This window comes from Pogona vitticeps, chromosome 1 (genome assembly GCF_051106095.1).
Source record: "Pogona vitticeps strain Pit_001003342236 chromosome 1, PviZW2.1, whole genome shotgun sequence".
NCBI classification, from domain to species: domain Eukaryota; kingdom Metazoa; phylum Chordata; class Lepidosauria; order Squamata; family Agamidae; genus Pogona; species Pogona vitticeps.
In genome coordinates, this window is record NC_135783.1 from 215,540,877 (window position 1) to 215,555,217 (window position 14,341).

The 14,341-nt window shown below is 43.2% G+C and overlaps 2 protein-coding genes across 16 annotated transcripts in view; both read left to right on the top strand.

The window, feature by feature from the left end:
* Positions 1–695, top strand: part of NMI (N-myc and STAT interactor) — a 30,242-nt gene extending 29,547 nt beyond the window's left edge. For all 7 annotated transcript variants that reach the window (XM_078376682.1, XM_072983393.2, XM_072983398.2 and 4 more), the window contains one exon: positions 406–695. In XM_078376682.1, coding sequence (XP_078232808.1) covers positions 406–609 — 204 coding nt within the window. In that variant the 3' untranslated portion in view covers positions 610–695. The remainder of the gene's footprint in view (positions 1–405) is intronic.
* A 2,665-nt stretch (positions 696–3,360) lies between these two features.
* Positions 3,361–13,325, top strand: RBM43 (RNA binding motif protein 43). 9 transcript variants are annotated; one of them, XM_020808904.3, is made up of 4 exons: positions 3,361–3,495; positions 8,992–9,190; positions 9,741–9,835; positions 11,968–13,325. In XM_020808904.3, exons 1-4 carry the CDS (start codon positions 3,376–3,378, stop codon positions 12,733–12,735), a joined length of 1,182 nt encoding a protein of 393 aa, XP_020664563.3. In that variant the 5' UTR covers positions 3,361–3,375; the 3' UTR covers positions 12,736–13,325. The 9 variants fall into 9 exon arrangements, with proteins under 9 accessions (XP_020664563.3, XP_078232821.1, XP_078232833.1 ...); XM_078376695.1 differs by having other exon boundaries at positions 3,415–3,495; positions 8,828–9,190; positions 9,717–9,835; XM_078376707.1 differs by having other exon boundaries at positions 3,415–3,495; positions 8,828–9,190.
* Positions 13,326–14,341: the final 1,016 nt, after the last annotated feature.

A 14,341-nucleotide genomic window follows, 5' to 3' on the forward strand; every position in this document is an offset into this window, starting at 1 on the left:
CAGAACACTAAAGAGTTTATATCAAAAATTTGGCTCTTAGGGCCAAGGGAGGGAAAACCTTTGGTACTAATGGAGGTTTTCTTCCCAGGCGAGAAGGAATTTTCATCAGTTCCACTGCAATCCCCACCTTCAGTGATCCCTGAAAATATCAACCCACTCCATCCCACCTATGTAGCACTGCTGGTTATCTTTAAAAAGCTCTATCTCAAAGAAGTGTTCATTTAAGTTTATTCTCCCATTTAGCCTCTTACATTACAGATTTATAATCCTCTTTCAAGCAGGAATAATAAATAATCTTTAATGTCTGCATTTCTGCACTAACGATTTAAATGTTCCTAAACATAATCCAAAAAAAACAAACAAACCTGTGGGATATGACATTTGATGAGTTTTTCTTTACATCAGATATTTTCAGGCATTTCCAGGAAAACCGTCCTGTTAAAAGGGATCCAGACAAAAGAGGAAGATGATGAGAATGTGCAAGATATGATTGCCATCCACTTCCAGAAACCAAGCAGTGGTGGTGGGGAAGTTGAAAGTGTCAGATATGTTCGAAAAGGAACCAAAATAGCATATTTTGAGAATGATAACACAAGTGATGTTATTTGATAGGCAGAAGATGAAATTCATTGCTAACTTACTGCCAAGAGCTTTACAGAATCTGCCTTGTAATAAAAATAAATAAGTTATGCCAATTAGTATGTCTGATTCTTTTCTAGTAGAAATACTGTATCTCACAAATACTACAGTTCTGATCCAACTAAGGTTAGTAATAACAATCTTGTGCTGATTTACTAAGAAATGGGGGATGTGCAACAGCTTTGGAGAAAACGTCCAAATGAGGTGGAACAAGAATATTTGTGTTTGTGGTCAGCTACAGGATGGTTCAGAAAGCTGCTAATTGCCTTTGGGTTGATTTGCACATCTCTGCAAATCACTAAAGTTGGCTCTGGCATTTTTGGAATTAGAAATGTTAAAAATATGGAGGAAAGAGGACTGGATGCCAATTGCTATAACTGAAGAAGGCATGCCAAAAAGATGGTGATTATCAGCTGAAGCCCTTGTAAAAGCCAAAACCTCCCTTGGAAACTCCCAATCACTAAGATGTCGGGAGGCCTTTGATTGACTTCACCAGGCAGTATATGTTCCCATCCGTTTTACCTTTATGTGAGTGAAAGGGCTCTTCATTCAAGTAGAAAATACAGGCATGGTATTTGAGATCTAGCTGTTGCTTCCATTGTTGATTGGACACTGGCTGCTGTTACGTCTTCATGGGATATATGTCAGGCTGTCGGTGAGAGCAAAGCCCCTCCCACAGGAGTGCCATCCCTCCTGCTCTCTGCCGACAGGTAGGTGCAAACACCACCCATTCCCCGTCCCAGGAAGATTAGACCACCTGAGCAAAACTCAGGGAACGTGGAGGAGAAACTGAGGGGAACGTCTGTTGGAGGTGGGGATCTTTTGGTGGGAAGAGAACGACAGCCCTGGGTGGAAGTAGAGGCGGGGCTGGGAGATATAAAAAAGGAGGAGGATAGCTTGCCTCCGGGTTGGGAGTGGATATGGCTAGAGGACACATGGACTGGAAAGGTGGAAAAGCTGAGGGTCCCGAGGGAAGAGGCAGATGCCTGGAGAAGGAGTGAGAATACACCTAAGCCCCCCTTATTGGGGTGAGCGTGAAACTAAGGAGTGGAGGAAGAAGCAAAGGGAAGAGTAGAGAGAGAATGGAAAGGCTGATGATGGAGCAGCAATGGAAGGGATCTTTGGGAGACTATGGCCGGAGAACTCGCCCTCCCAAGACCTGATCTGGACGGATGACAGCAACGAGGAGACAGTACCCCTATTGGAAGGGGAGAATGGACAATTATTAAACTCTTGACCTTTCTCTGGACTGGCTAGGTCCCTGGAACACCCCGGAGACAAACCCCTTTAAGATTGGAGACCCCTTCTTAACACATTCTTAGAGGGAGATAATAGAGACCTTTGGGTAGTGTGGGCGGCATATAAATTAAATAAATAACTAAATAAATAAAATATGTTTGTGGACACTGGTTGCTTGTTGAATAATCAAATAAATATAACCCCAGTATTTAAGCCAAAGAAGTCTGTGAATTTATTTGAAGAAAAGGGGGAGCCACAACACGGACCCTCACAACATGTTAAGCAGGACAGGAGAAAACATGACTGAAATTGTCATTAGACAAGAAATGATCAATCTTAATACAATCATGGAAAACAGGTTCCAAATATAAATGGACGTTGATATAAAAGTGTATGATTGTGATTCCAGCTTCAGACCTTGCATGTTGAGTTTGATTATATACCGAGATTTTAGAACGTACCGGTAACACTTCTTTTTCCTTGTGACTCAGGGTGCTCATAATAAATAATAGGTTTTTAAGTCCAATGTTTTCTGTCTCAACAGTACCACACCCTAGTTCTTCAAACAAATTAGTTACCAGTATAACAAACAATATGGTGGTGCTGGGGTATTGGGAGAAGAAAGACAGCAATTAGTGTAGAACACCATAATCTACTACATACAGTGCACATATACCCAGCACAGATAGATACATGTAGCAGAAGAGTCAATGTTTAATTGTATTAACTGTCAGGTCTGACCTAAGACGTTGGTGCATGAAGTGAAGGACAAGATGGCTGGTCTTCTTCCATGCGCAGAGGAATTTTACATCAGCATTGGTGAAAAGAGTCTTTCACTGTGCTAAATACTGTAGACCTTTCAGAGATAGGGTGGCCACTTAGGCATTGCCAAAGGGGGGCAATGATTCGCACAAAATGCATATGCCAGTGGCTTTAACGTTACAGCTGATGAAGCAGTGGATTGGATATCACACCCCAGTTCTTAAAACAAAGAAAAGCAAGCATAACTAGTATAACATTTTAGCAGTTTTCAGAGAAGCAACGATCTGCTCTGTAACAAAAGCAAATTCTCTAGATTTTTTTTTAAAAATTATATACAGTATAGAGAGAATTCTTTATGATCCTGAAGAAATGGCTGGCTGGAGCTCACATTGAAATTGATGGGTTATATGTCAAAGACTCCACAACACTTTTATTGTTAACATTTCAGGCATTTAATGAAGTGGATTTGTGAACGGATGAAAACTTTCGAGGGGCACAACGCCCCTTTGTAAATAAAAAAACGAGAGATGGGTGGATGAGAAGATACAAATCACACCTTCCCCATTCCTCTTAAAGTACGCGAACCAACGCTTCGGCAGCTACAAGTGGGAGCGACTTCTCCAAAGATCTCCCCTGCCCAAGGGAAGCAGCGACTTGGGGCTTGTAGTCGGAGGTTCCTTCCGCAGCACCTCCGGCCCTCATCGCTCTGCCCGGGAGGGGACTACACTTCCCAGCATGCAATGCGCCCGGCTGCTTTTCCGCTTTCAAGGAAAGCACGTCGGAGAAACGAAAGCAAATATTGACTCTTCCCGTCTCCCGGGCAAAGCTTCGCGGAGCGAGGACTGCGCAGTTATGGCAAGTGATGTGTCCTTGTTATCTTTAACATCCGATTGCTAAGAGAGCAGGTTTTGCAAGATGGGAAGGGTCCCAGTAGGCAAACGTGTAGTTTAAGAAGGATGCCAAAGAAAAGTTTACACAGATTACGGTAGTATCGTGTTTTTTTTCCTTTCCTTTTCCCCATTCTCCATAGCTACCAAAGCATGGTTGCTCTTGGCGATGGTTATTCAGAACAAACCAGACCAACACCACGTGTCTTGCCGATGTGTCTATGCAGTCTTATACGCATCAGTAATAATTGCGAGCCGTCAATTCAGTTATGAGTTACGGTGAATTTTTTTCGTGGTTTTCTAGGTAGTGAATAACCAAAAGTAGTTTTTCACTCCGTTCTTCTGGGGGGCTTCCTAGGACTGGGCAGCTTGCCCAAGGCTACACAGGCTGGCCCTTCTCCCTGGAGGCACGGTGGGGAATCGAACACCCAACCTCTGGCTCCGCAGTCAGATAACCTAACTCACGCAACCATCCATCCAGCTTATACACGTTAGTTTGCCACATAAAGAGGGGCGTGTGTGTTTTATGGGGGAGGGGTGAATAAGTGGGGATGTGTCGAATTTTAAAGGAGTGATAGTTTCCAAGGTTTTAGAGAAACTGCTGTATATTAGGCAAGATGAACTTGTGGAGGTATTTATTGCAAGGAATTCTTGTCTAAAGGTGTTCTTTTTCATGGAAAAACAAGTGAGACATAAATGATAAAAGGTAATATATGGGTTGAACAAGCTTCTCATGCTGCCAGTTCAGTGCACATGGAAAATAACTAAATCAAGCATATGCCTTGTCTACCGCATTGGTACATTTTCACTTTCAACCTAGATAGAGCGGAGCTTTTACAGTTTTGGGCCATGTAGCAGGACAGCCACATTCTGCATGCATAGGGATCACAAACTGGTATCTCATCAGATAGCTGCAGACTGCAGATACATGTCTTCACGAGGCCAAGAGCTACCATATGGGACCTTTGATGATTCCAGGATACGGTAAGTGAAGCATTTCTTTCCATCTAGGCTAGAGTCAGCAAAGACATGCAGTGCTTAAGTTACATGGCCTCAAAAATGTTTTTCTAGCAATCTTCCTACCCCTTTCTCCCCGAATCTGTTGAATCCTTTAGGAAGCAGCACACCATTTTGGTCCTACAGATATTTATGAACCTCAGCTCCCTTAACCCTTCACCTGCTGGGCAGGGAGTTGGAAACCAAACAAGTTACGAAGGCCACCACCGTTTCCCATCTCCTCACATTGGGAAGCTATCCAGTGGTTTCCGCTCTTCAGAGGATAAGAAAAATGACAGGAGCAGTGATGTAGAGAAGTTAGAGCCTCTCTGGAGGGAGGCTGCAGGCACTCAAGGAGTTTTGCACTCAGGCCTTTCAAACAAAAGGATACCCTTGCAAATCAGATGGAGGATCTGTTTGTTCTAGCAGTCAGCATCTAAAACTCACCAGATGTTTCTGGAAATCCCAGAAGTGGAGCAGGGTTCTGCTTCAGGGTTCCTTTATCAGCAGTTGATATTTAAGAGGAATGCCACCTGTGAAAAAGTTATTCTTCCCAGGAGGATACTTTTAGGCTGTGAACATCAAATCAGAACGTAATGAAGGATGCTCAGACCATTCTGCATCATTTGAAGCAAAATGGAAACTGTATACTAAAGGCAGTGATCATTACATAAGCGAGTGCTTCCAGCACTTCAAGCGAGAAGCCTGTTAAAAATGGGACTTGTGTCATCTTAGATTAACAGTTTGTGGATAAGGCAGCTGAGCTGTCTCTTTGAGTCTGTTTCCTCAGTCCTGTGAGATGGCCATAGTTGGCATAATTCTGATTCCTTGTCAGATTTTTAAAAAAGCTTCCCCTTTCAAGGCTTGCAGGCTTTAGTAATACTGCACTGGCCGGTCTCCTTTTTCAAGTGGAAATCCCAGGGCCAGACATTAAGTAGCATATACAGAAATGTGGTGCAAAAGTGATGTTGGTTGCAAGACGTCAGCAATTATTGACAAGTTCTTCCCATAAATGCCTCAGGTACTGACATACCAAATTACGTCCAAAGCTCTTTGCTTGGTCACCTTTGTACAAACTGGCGGCTCCATCTTCTTCTCACTGGGAGTGAAGGAATTTATCACTGTCCTTTAAACCAGCCCATGAAGTGGGTTGCTCTCCTGCTGTCAGAAGTTATTAGTTAAAGTCGAATCTTGCTTTTCCACATGGCTTTTCCTCACTTAATTTTCACAACAACCCTGTCAGTTAGGTCCGGCTGAAAGAACAACTGTCCCAGTTTCATCCAGTGAGGATTATGGCTCTGTGAGGACCTGGATCTCCCAATTCTCAGTTCAACCCAGCAGTTTAATCACTACACCACAATATTTAGCAGTGACATGGGGTGGCATCTTGTTGGCGGCGTTGCCTAGAGTCTGACTGTGGAACTGCCTTTGTCCTGGAGTGGAGACTTTGAGCTGTCCCCTCTCCCAACCAGGCTTTTGAAGGAAGTACGTAGTCCAGGATTTCATTCGGCAGTAGAGAACTATACAGTTGTCTCTCATTCTGTTGGATCAGCAGCAGCATGAGAGACAATTGTATTTCACAGCTACAGGAAAAAAAAGCCATTGTGTTGGCTACTCCACTGGAGTTGAAGAGATCAAAGAAGGGGGTGGGATTTTTCCTCCCTCAAAGGGAATTAAGCAGAAAGGCAGTCCTGCGAAGAATCTATATACAAAGTGGAGCAAGAGTGAAATCTTGCAATTTGAATTGCCACGGAATCTGTACTTTGGAAAGTGGGAGTCAGCGTTAGTTAACACTGGGGTTGGGAATATTTGGTCTCCAGAATACTTTGTACTTCCCATCAGCCCTATATAGCATTAATAAGGGATGATGGATGTTGTAGTATCTGCAGAGCACACTTCCCCAACTCTGAGTTAGTAGGTTGTGAATCTCCCAAGTTCCTTGAAATCTTTTTAAACTAACTGTTCTCAGACTAGTTTTTATTATTTTTGTTTTGTGTTGTGCTGGGTTTTTTTTATTATGATTAAACAAGGAACTATTCCAAATCAGCAAAAGGAGCAATTGTATTGCAGCAAACAGAAATATGGGCATATAAACAGTTTTTAAAGCAATTCTACCTTTTCCATACTAAAATAAGCATAGCACTTCTTTTTAATAATGAAGTGCTATAGTGTCATAAATTTGCAAATAGTGCTATGCCAACAGGAGGTAAAGCGAGTGGAGTCTTCCGTACCATGTGCATAATAAGCTTTTGATTTAATGGCTCACTCTAGAGGATTTTGTTTTGATGTAGTATAATATGTTGAAAAACATACTTCAGATTCAGTGTGTTATAGTATATTAATACAGCGGTGCCTCGCTTAACGAGCGCACCATTTAACGACGAATCCGCATAGCGACCCGTTTTTTGCGGTCGCTAATGTGATCGCATTGCGATGTTTAGATAGGCTAAACATCGCATTGCGATCATTTCTGCACCCGGCGGCCATTTTTGGAACAGCTGATCAGCGGTTCCAAAATGGCCGCTGGGTGCAGAAAATGGCTGCCCGCACCATTTTCGCACCCTGCCCTCGCTTACCGGGCAGAGAAAATGGCGGCCAGATCCAGGATTCTTCGCTTACCGGTGAGTTTTTCCTGTGGGTTTTCCCTGCCCGGATAGCAAAGAATCCCGATAGCGACGTTAATCCTAGAACGGATTAACGTCGCTATGCAGGGCACCACTGTACAATGTAGGGTGGTAACCCTAGGAGTAGTGAGGCACAGGTCTGGATCCTCTGTTATCTGTGAAACTTGGATGGCAATCATAGGCTGTTCTGTAGCAAAATCCTGTTGCTTAGTATAGTAAATCACACTAGCTTAGATTTATGAAATCAGTAGGAATTTAATGAGTCAGCTCCTCCATAAATTCCATTGATTTAAATGGGCCTACTCTAACTGTGACTTGTTACGCTAAAAGAAGTCACAACTAGAGTAGGCCCATTTGAATTAATGGAACTTATGGAGGAGTTGACTCACTAAATCCTGATTGATTCAGTGGGTCCATTTTAGTGTGATTTACTATGCTAAGCAACAGGATTTTGGCCAATAACTCTAGGCCTAACCTACCTCACAGGATTATTCTGTAAATAATATTGGGAGAAGAGAGCCATGTGTGCAGGTACTGAGCTCCTTGGAAAGAAATCAGGTATATAAATATACCCGATAAATAGATATAAAAGAAAACATGATAGTTTTTTTTGTTTCCTCTCTAATTTAAAGGTTCTGTACATTGAGTCTTATGCTGCTGTGTGTATAATTATAGTTGGTTATTGAATCTTTAAACAGTAGATTAGGCATATCTAAATGTTATTTATGTAAAATGTTTATACCCCACTTTTCTCAAGAGGACCCAATGCTTATAGTATTGAAACAAACAAAATAAAAACTGGAAGAGGGTGGGGAAGAAAAAGCCCTGCAGTCCCACTCTCAGGCAGCCAGTTATTTAGAAAGCCTGCCTGAAGAGAACGATCTTTGCATGTCTGAGAAAAGGCATCTAAGAGGGGGCCAGCCTGGCCTCCCGTGGGAGGGAGTTCCACAGCTTGGGAGTAGCAACAGAGAAGGCCCTCCCTCTGGTTTCCTCAACAAATGCACCTGTGAGGGTGATGGGACTGAGAGAAAGGCTTCCTCTGATGATTTTGAAAACCTGGGCAGGCTCATAAAGAGAGGTGAGGGCTTTCAAGTAGCTTGGACCCAAATCATTTAGCGCATGGGTCCCCAACCCCCATCCCACGGCCCGGTGCCAGTCCGTGGAGACAGGTCTTCTGCCCCGCTGCATGCACTCCCCCCACATGCACTCCCCCCACAGCCCCTTCACGCATGCGCGCGAGTGCATCCTGCGAGCACCCCGGCCCCTATGCGTATCCGCATGTACCATGCGAGTGCCCCACCCCTTTGTGCATGCACACGAGTGCCCCTTCGCGCAAACGCGTGAGTGCCCATGTGCCTGTGCAAGTGAGCACCACCATTTCGCACATACGTGTGAGTGTGTGGGGTTTTTCTCCGCCTTTCCAACTGGTCTGCAGTGTCAAAAAGGTTGGGGATCACTGATTTAGAATACTATTAGTCACAATCCGCAGTTTAAATTATGCCTGGAAATGGACATTAAAAAATAATATATTTTACATTTTTTTGCTCTGTTGTGTATATTTCTAGATTAAATGGTATATTGTTAAAATGTTCTAACAATATAAAAGCTGTTCTGTCAAAGTGATCCCAGATCAAACATTTGCTTGGTTTACCAGTGAAACAGGATTCATTTCTTTTCCAGGAGAACGCAAAGCAATTGTGAAAAGTCTTCCTGTGGTCTGAGATCAAGCTGGATGGAGCATGCATCCCCATAAAGCAGGATGTCCCTTAACGGTTGGAAACGGGCAGGGACAGTAATCAACCAGCTTAACTTGTGCTTTCCATGTCCCATGTGTTTCTTCACAGGCTACTGCACAAGCTGCCAAATCAGAAAGAACAATTGTGGTCTGTGGCATTCCAGATGGCCTTCTCAATGATGATATAATGGCTGACATACTAATGATTCATTTTCAAAAAGCAAAGAACAAAGGTGGCGATGTGGAGGACGTTGCCTATCCGACAGCAACCAAAGGAGTGGCATACGTAACATTTGAAGATAAACGAGGTAATATCAAAAGAAAGAAGTAGACATTTGGAACCTTAACCAGAAAAGAAAATTCATGTTCTGTAGATGCCTGCATGCTAGACATACTGGCATAGGAGGTGGAGTCTGGTTTGAAATCTCTCACAGTTTCTATTTTTTTTTCTCCCTGCCATTCACTAGACATATAAATGCGAACAGGTTTTAGAGAGCGTATTTGTGTGGGTGTTTTAAAATACTTGCAGAAGAATAAAATATACATACTGCCGAGCAGATGAGAATTGTGCAGCCAAGCCTTGGGGGAGTAGAATTGCTGCCAATTAATCTTGTAGTGAGACAGGCTCCTGTCTATCTCCTCTGAATGATTCGGTGTGATGCATAAAATATCAAGAGGTAATATTGAACATTGGGAGGAATCCCAAAGGAAGCCTATCAAGAGGGGGAAAAAAGAAAACAGGGAGGGGCAAAATACTGGCAAGATATTCCAGCCTTTGAATTGACAGCAAAGTACCCTTAACTTCTGATTTCCCTCCACCCCCTCAAAAACCAGAAGAAAATTTGAATCTCTCCTCAGTTGCAGAGAACGTCCTTCAGAAAGGTGAACACAGCCTAGAGGACAAGAGACTGTATAAGGGCTATCCCTTGAAAGTGTCACCCTATGGACAGAGTGTAAGTAAGAACAGCTTGGGGTTTCCTTGGGTGACTTGCTCTACCTGCAGTGCCTTCGGTCTGGACCGCTGGCTGTTTAGGGATATGTTTTAACGAAGTAGCTCTTTTGGTCAAGAAGGCAACTTTTTTTTTTTAAAAAAAAAATCTGTTTTGCATACCAGGAGATACCATAAGTTTGGGATAAGTGAGGTCTCAGAGGAAAGGGGAAACTTAACATATTCGCGAAGGCTTTCACGGCCGGGATCTAATGGTTGTTCTGGGTTTTTCGGGCTCTTTGGCCGTGTTCTGAAGGTTGTTCTTCCTAACGTTTCACCAGTCTCTGTGGCCGGCATCTTCAGAGGACAGCAACCTGTGCTGTCCTCTGAAGATGCCAGCCACAGAGACTGGCGAAACGTCAGGAAGAACAACCTTCAGAACACGGCCAAAGAGCCCGAAAAACCCAGAACAACCAAAAAGGGAAACTTCCTTGTCCTAGAGGGGGGAAAGGAATTCTAAAATGGTGTCCTGCAGTTGAAAATATGTATACAATACTTCTTCCTCCGCCCCATAAAAACATACTATATTCTGTTTACCAGGATCTTTCTAGCACCCAGCAAATTGCATATAGGTAACCATGATTATCTACTACAACCTACACAAAGTCTGCTCTCCTGAAGGCTAAAAGGGAGACAGGGAAGGGCATGTATGCAAGCCCCAAACCCAACATCTCTACCCCGTTCTCTCTCTCTCTGGCCTTCCTGTGTTGAAGCAGAAGATATGAAGAGAGCTTTTACTTGCTTTGCTTGAACATAAACAGAAGTAGAAGTTACAAGCCATGATGGGGATGTTTAATCTCCAGGCTTAAAAGGAAGGTACCTCAAAGTGCCAGATGTAGGGGAGGGATATCAGGAGATAGGTATCTCGTTGTCTCATGTGCTCCCAGAGGCATCTGGTGGGGCCAGTGTGAGATACAGAAAGCTGGACAGGCCCTTGGCTTGATCCAGCAGGGCTCTTCTTATGTTCTAAGACTGTGGACTTTAGAACTGAATGAGAGCAGAAGCCTCTTTCAGCTCTCCCCTGTCCACATAGGAAGGTCAACAACTGCAGTTGTGGGGACCAGGACACAAGGCGTGATGCTGGTGGGAGGGACCACATGTTTTTCCTTCCCATTTTTAGTTCCTACGGGATGATCAGGCTGCATAGACTTGAAGGCTTGTATCCAGACTTCCTCATGCTTACGGTAGAGCCATTAAAGTTAATCCCATTAGTTTTGATAGATCTGCTCTGGGTATAAATAAGTCCGGATTGGGCCTACAGAAATGATTTACGTTCTCTTAAAGGAGAGCAGTAGAATGGTCGCCTCAGCTCTTCTGGATTGGACCCCCTTCATCCTCTGTATGTCTCTCAGTCTGAGGGAAGAATCTATAGAGAGTATGACAAGATGGTTGTAGTGAAAAGGCATGACATTCACATGCGCCTTTAAGCAAGAGTGGGACATTTTGGAAGGTGTGCGAGCCATTGTTTGGGTCAACGGGGGCCATTCTAGTGTGGCAAAAGACTAAATAAATAAATAAAATGTAAAAAAATTGAAAAATGTGAAGGAAAGTTAACTCTCAGTTTCCACAGGAAGGGGGGGGGTTTGAGGGTCCTGCACTCCTCCCCCCCCCCAATTCCACAATCTATTTGTTTATTGTTATTGCAGAATTTGTTTTCAGGAGGTGAATCCGGGGGCAGCAAAAAGAGCCTGCTGGGAGGGGGGCTCTACTCCCCCCAGCTTTAAGTGGAATATTTTTTTAAAATGAACTTTGTTTCCTTTGTGTGTTCTGTGATGTCAAGTTGGAACCAAGTGATAGCAGTATTAATAGAGTTTACAAGGTATAGTGAGAAATTTAAGGAGTGGCTATGCTGGTTTCACTCCCGCAGTGATTTTCCGTGGCCAAGTGGGGATTCGAGCCCTCTTCCCACAGTCCTAGTACATCACTCTGTCCACTACGTCACACTACGAAGACAGTGTTAATTTGTGTCTTGTTTTTACAGAACTTGTTTTCAGTAGATGAATTCTAAAAGAGCCTGGTGCAGGGACTCTATTCCCCCTGCCCAGCTTTAAGTGGAATCTGGTTTTAAATTGAACCTTGTATCCTTTGCACCTTTAGGTTTTTAGCTGTGTAACATGCATCCTCAATTTGTCTATTCTTGGGGAAAAACACAACTTGGAAGACCTGGTGGAAGAACTGAAGAAGAACCTTCCAGATTTGAGCTTTGGCCCATTTCTTCCTGGTGGGCACATGCATGTTCAGGGGCCATTTTCAGCTGTCTGTACCCTCCAGAATAAGCTTGTGTTAAAAGCCAAACACTCAGTTTCGGAACAAAATGACAGGAAAAAAGAAAGGGTACCAAGTCCCAGGCCAAACGTGAGGCCAGGAAGGAGTGGATTTTCATCAGAGCCGAGAGAAAACTTTATTTCGGATACAAGCGAGGAGATCCTAACAGTTGTCGTTGATACAGACATATATCACTACATGAAAACATTCAAAAATAAGCTATATCAGAGGGCTCTAGAAAAATATCGTGTGAATAGTTCTGCATCAACAGATGGTGACGTTACCACCATATATCTTTATAGGGACAGCACCAAGAAAGGTCCAAGCCCGGTAGAAGATGCCAAAAACACAATGGAAAATTTATTCGCAGAACTGCATGGCTCGTTACGCAAAGAAAGATTGTCTCAGAAAGGGTTAACGAGAATTGAGAAAAGAGAACACGAGCGGGCTTGTGAGGTTGTTGGTGTCTTGTTTCCAAAAGTTCTGATTGTACCATATTCAACTCACATAGACATTATAGGATCCTCCTCAGACATTTACGAGTTTTCACGGCAGGTGAATAAAATGGCAGGGAATTCTCATAGAGAACCTCAGAAATAGTTGGCAGCTAATTTGATACGTTAATGATAGTCTTCTGTTGTGCACTCTGTCCATAATATGGGTCAGTTCCTGTTTGCTTTACCTTGTTGGCTCACGGGAACTGGAAAAGTAATGGGCAAGTACGGTTGCGAAGATGGGAAGACGTGTGGAGATTTTTGGTGGAATTACTAGAATGACTTGTGTGAGCTCAAACAGTGACAGGTGGATGAACACCAGCCAACCAACGGATATCGTGAAAGTGGTACAGCTTGGCACGACAAAACTAAATTGAAAACTGATTGTGCCCAGTTGTACCTCTGCTTCTGAACCTCAGCATTTTTTAGAAAGCAAAGTTAAATGTGTAGTAACTTTGTTCCACTAAAGCCCCAGCCTTGTATTCTCAGCATGTTGTTCAGTTTCAAGTTTTCTGGTGCTGATTACTTCCATGAGCTATTTGTACACAAGATGGTGTCTGTATAAGAAGTGTAGACAGCTAAAGACTATTTTTCTTAGTATTTATATTTTATTAAAAATTGATTTCAAGTACCTTTCTCCTGTATGTAGCTTGGTTTCACAGTATTAAAGGTCTTTTTATACTCAGTGCTATAAAACTTTTAAATTATTCTTCTAGCACAATTTTTCTATATGGAAAAGTGGGAATCAAATGTGCCGCTCCTCTCATAGGCCTTCCCCCGCCCCCCAAGTTCAGGAATAAGGAGACATGAGTGACTAATTGTGTAGTGAGGGGTAGGCTAGACTAGCTTTCCTCAAGGAAACCTGAAAGGAGGTTTGGCAGTCCACATCCTTCAGTGTTGCTTACATTTTCTGTGATACAACTTTCACCGATGCACGGACTGGCAGTGAACGGACTGGCAGAGGGAGATGTGGGCAAAATCTCTTCTCTCTTTGGAGATGGTAGCTGCTGTTCCTTCAAAATATATATTACTAATCCAGTGAAGACAGAAATATGGAAGAAGGAACAACTGTAATCGAGGAACATGCTGCCAGGTCACTTCAGGGAAGACTGTTGGGGTGCCGGATAGCTATCTGGCTCCCAGTTGTTCCTAGCAAAATTGCTGATCAGGGATTTAAACCCTCTAAATATTAAATGATGATGATAAATGATTGGGAGGCATCTAAATTAGCTTCAAACAAGGATCCAGGGTTTTTTAAAAATAATTTACACACAAATGAAGCTTTGCTGATGGTCCTAAGTGTCACATGGAGGCAGTACATGTTGCAAGTTTCCCAACAGAAAGATCATAGGGAAGTCAAAACAAGGATGTTCTGCGTTGGCCTATGGTGCAGTTAACCAGAATAACAGAATCAAAGGGCTCAGAACCAGGCTATTTCGATAGCCAGAGATACTCCCTATTCTGTGGAAGAATGAAGATGGATTTTTCAGGGCGGAAATTGAACCTCTCCCCCATCGAGGCTGGCATCTCTTGTCTTGCATCTGGCCTCTAGAATAGAAGTACTGGTTAAATGTTCTCCTGACCTAAATGTTCTCCAGAATATCACTGGGTGGGGGGAGTAAAAATGTAGAGGAATGCTTGGGCACACCAATCATCTAGTGCAGTGGTTCTTAACCTTTGTTACTCAGATGCTTTTGAACTGCAACTCCCAG

What these genes read in the sequence shown, in the direction of transcription:
- RBM43 (XM_020808904.3), top strand. Translation starts at nt 3,376, where the DNA reads ATGCAATGCGCCCGGCTGCTTTTCCGCTTTCAAGGAAAGCACGTCGGA. An exon ending in GCGAGGACTGCGCAGTTATG is followed by an intron (nt 3,496 to 8,991) that starts GCAAGTGATGTG and finishes GTTTCTTCACAG; the next exon opens with GCTACTGCACAAGCTGCCAA. An exon ending in AACATTTGAAGATAAACGAG is followed by an intron (nt 9,191 to 9,740) that starts GTAATATCAAAA and finishes ATCTCTCCTCAG; the next exon opens with TTGCAGAGAACGTCCTTCAG.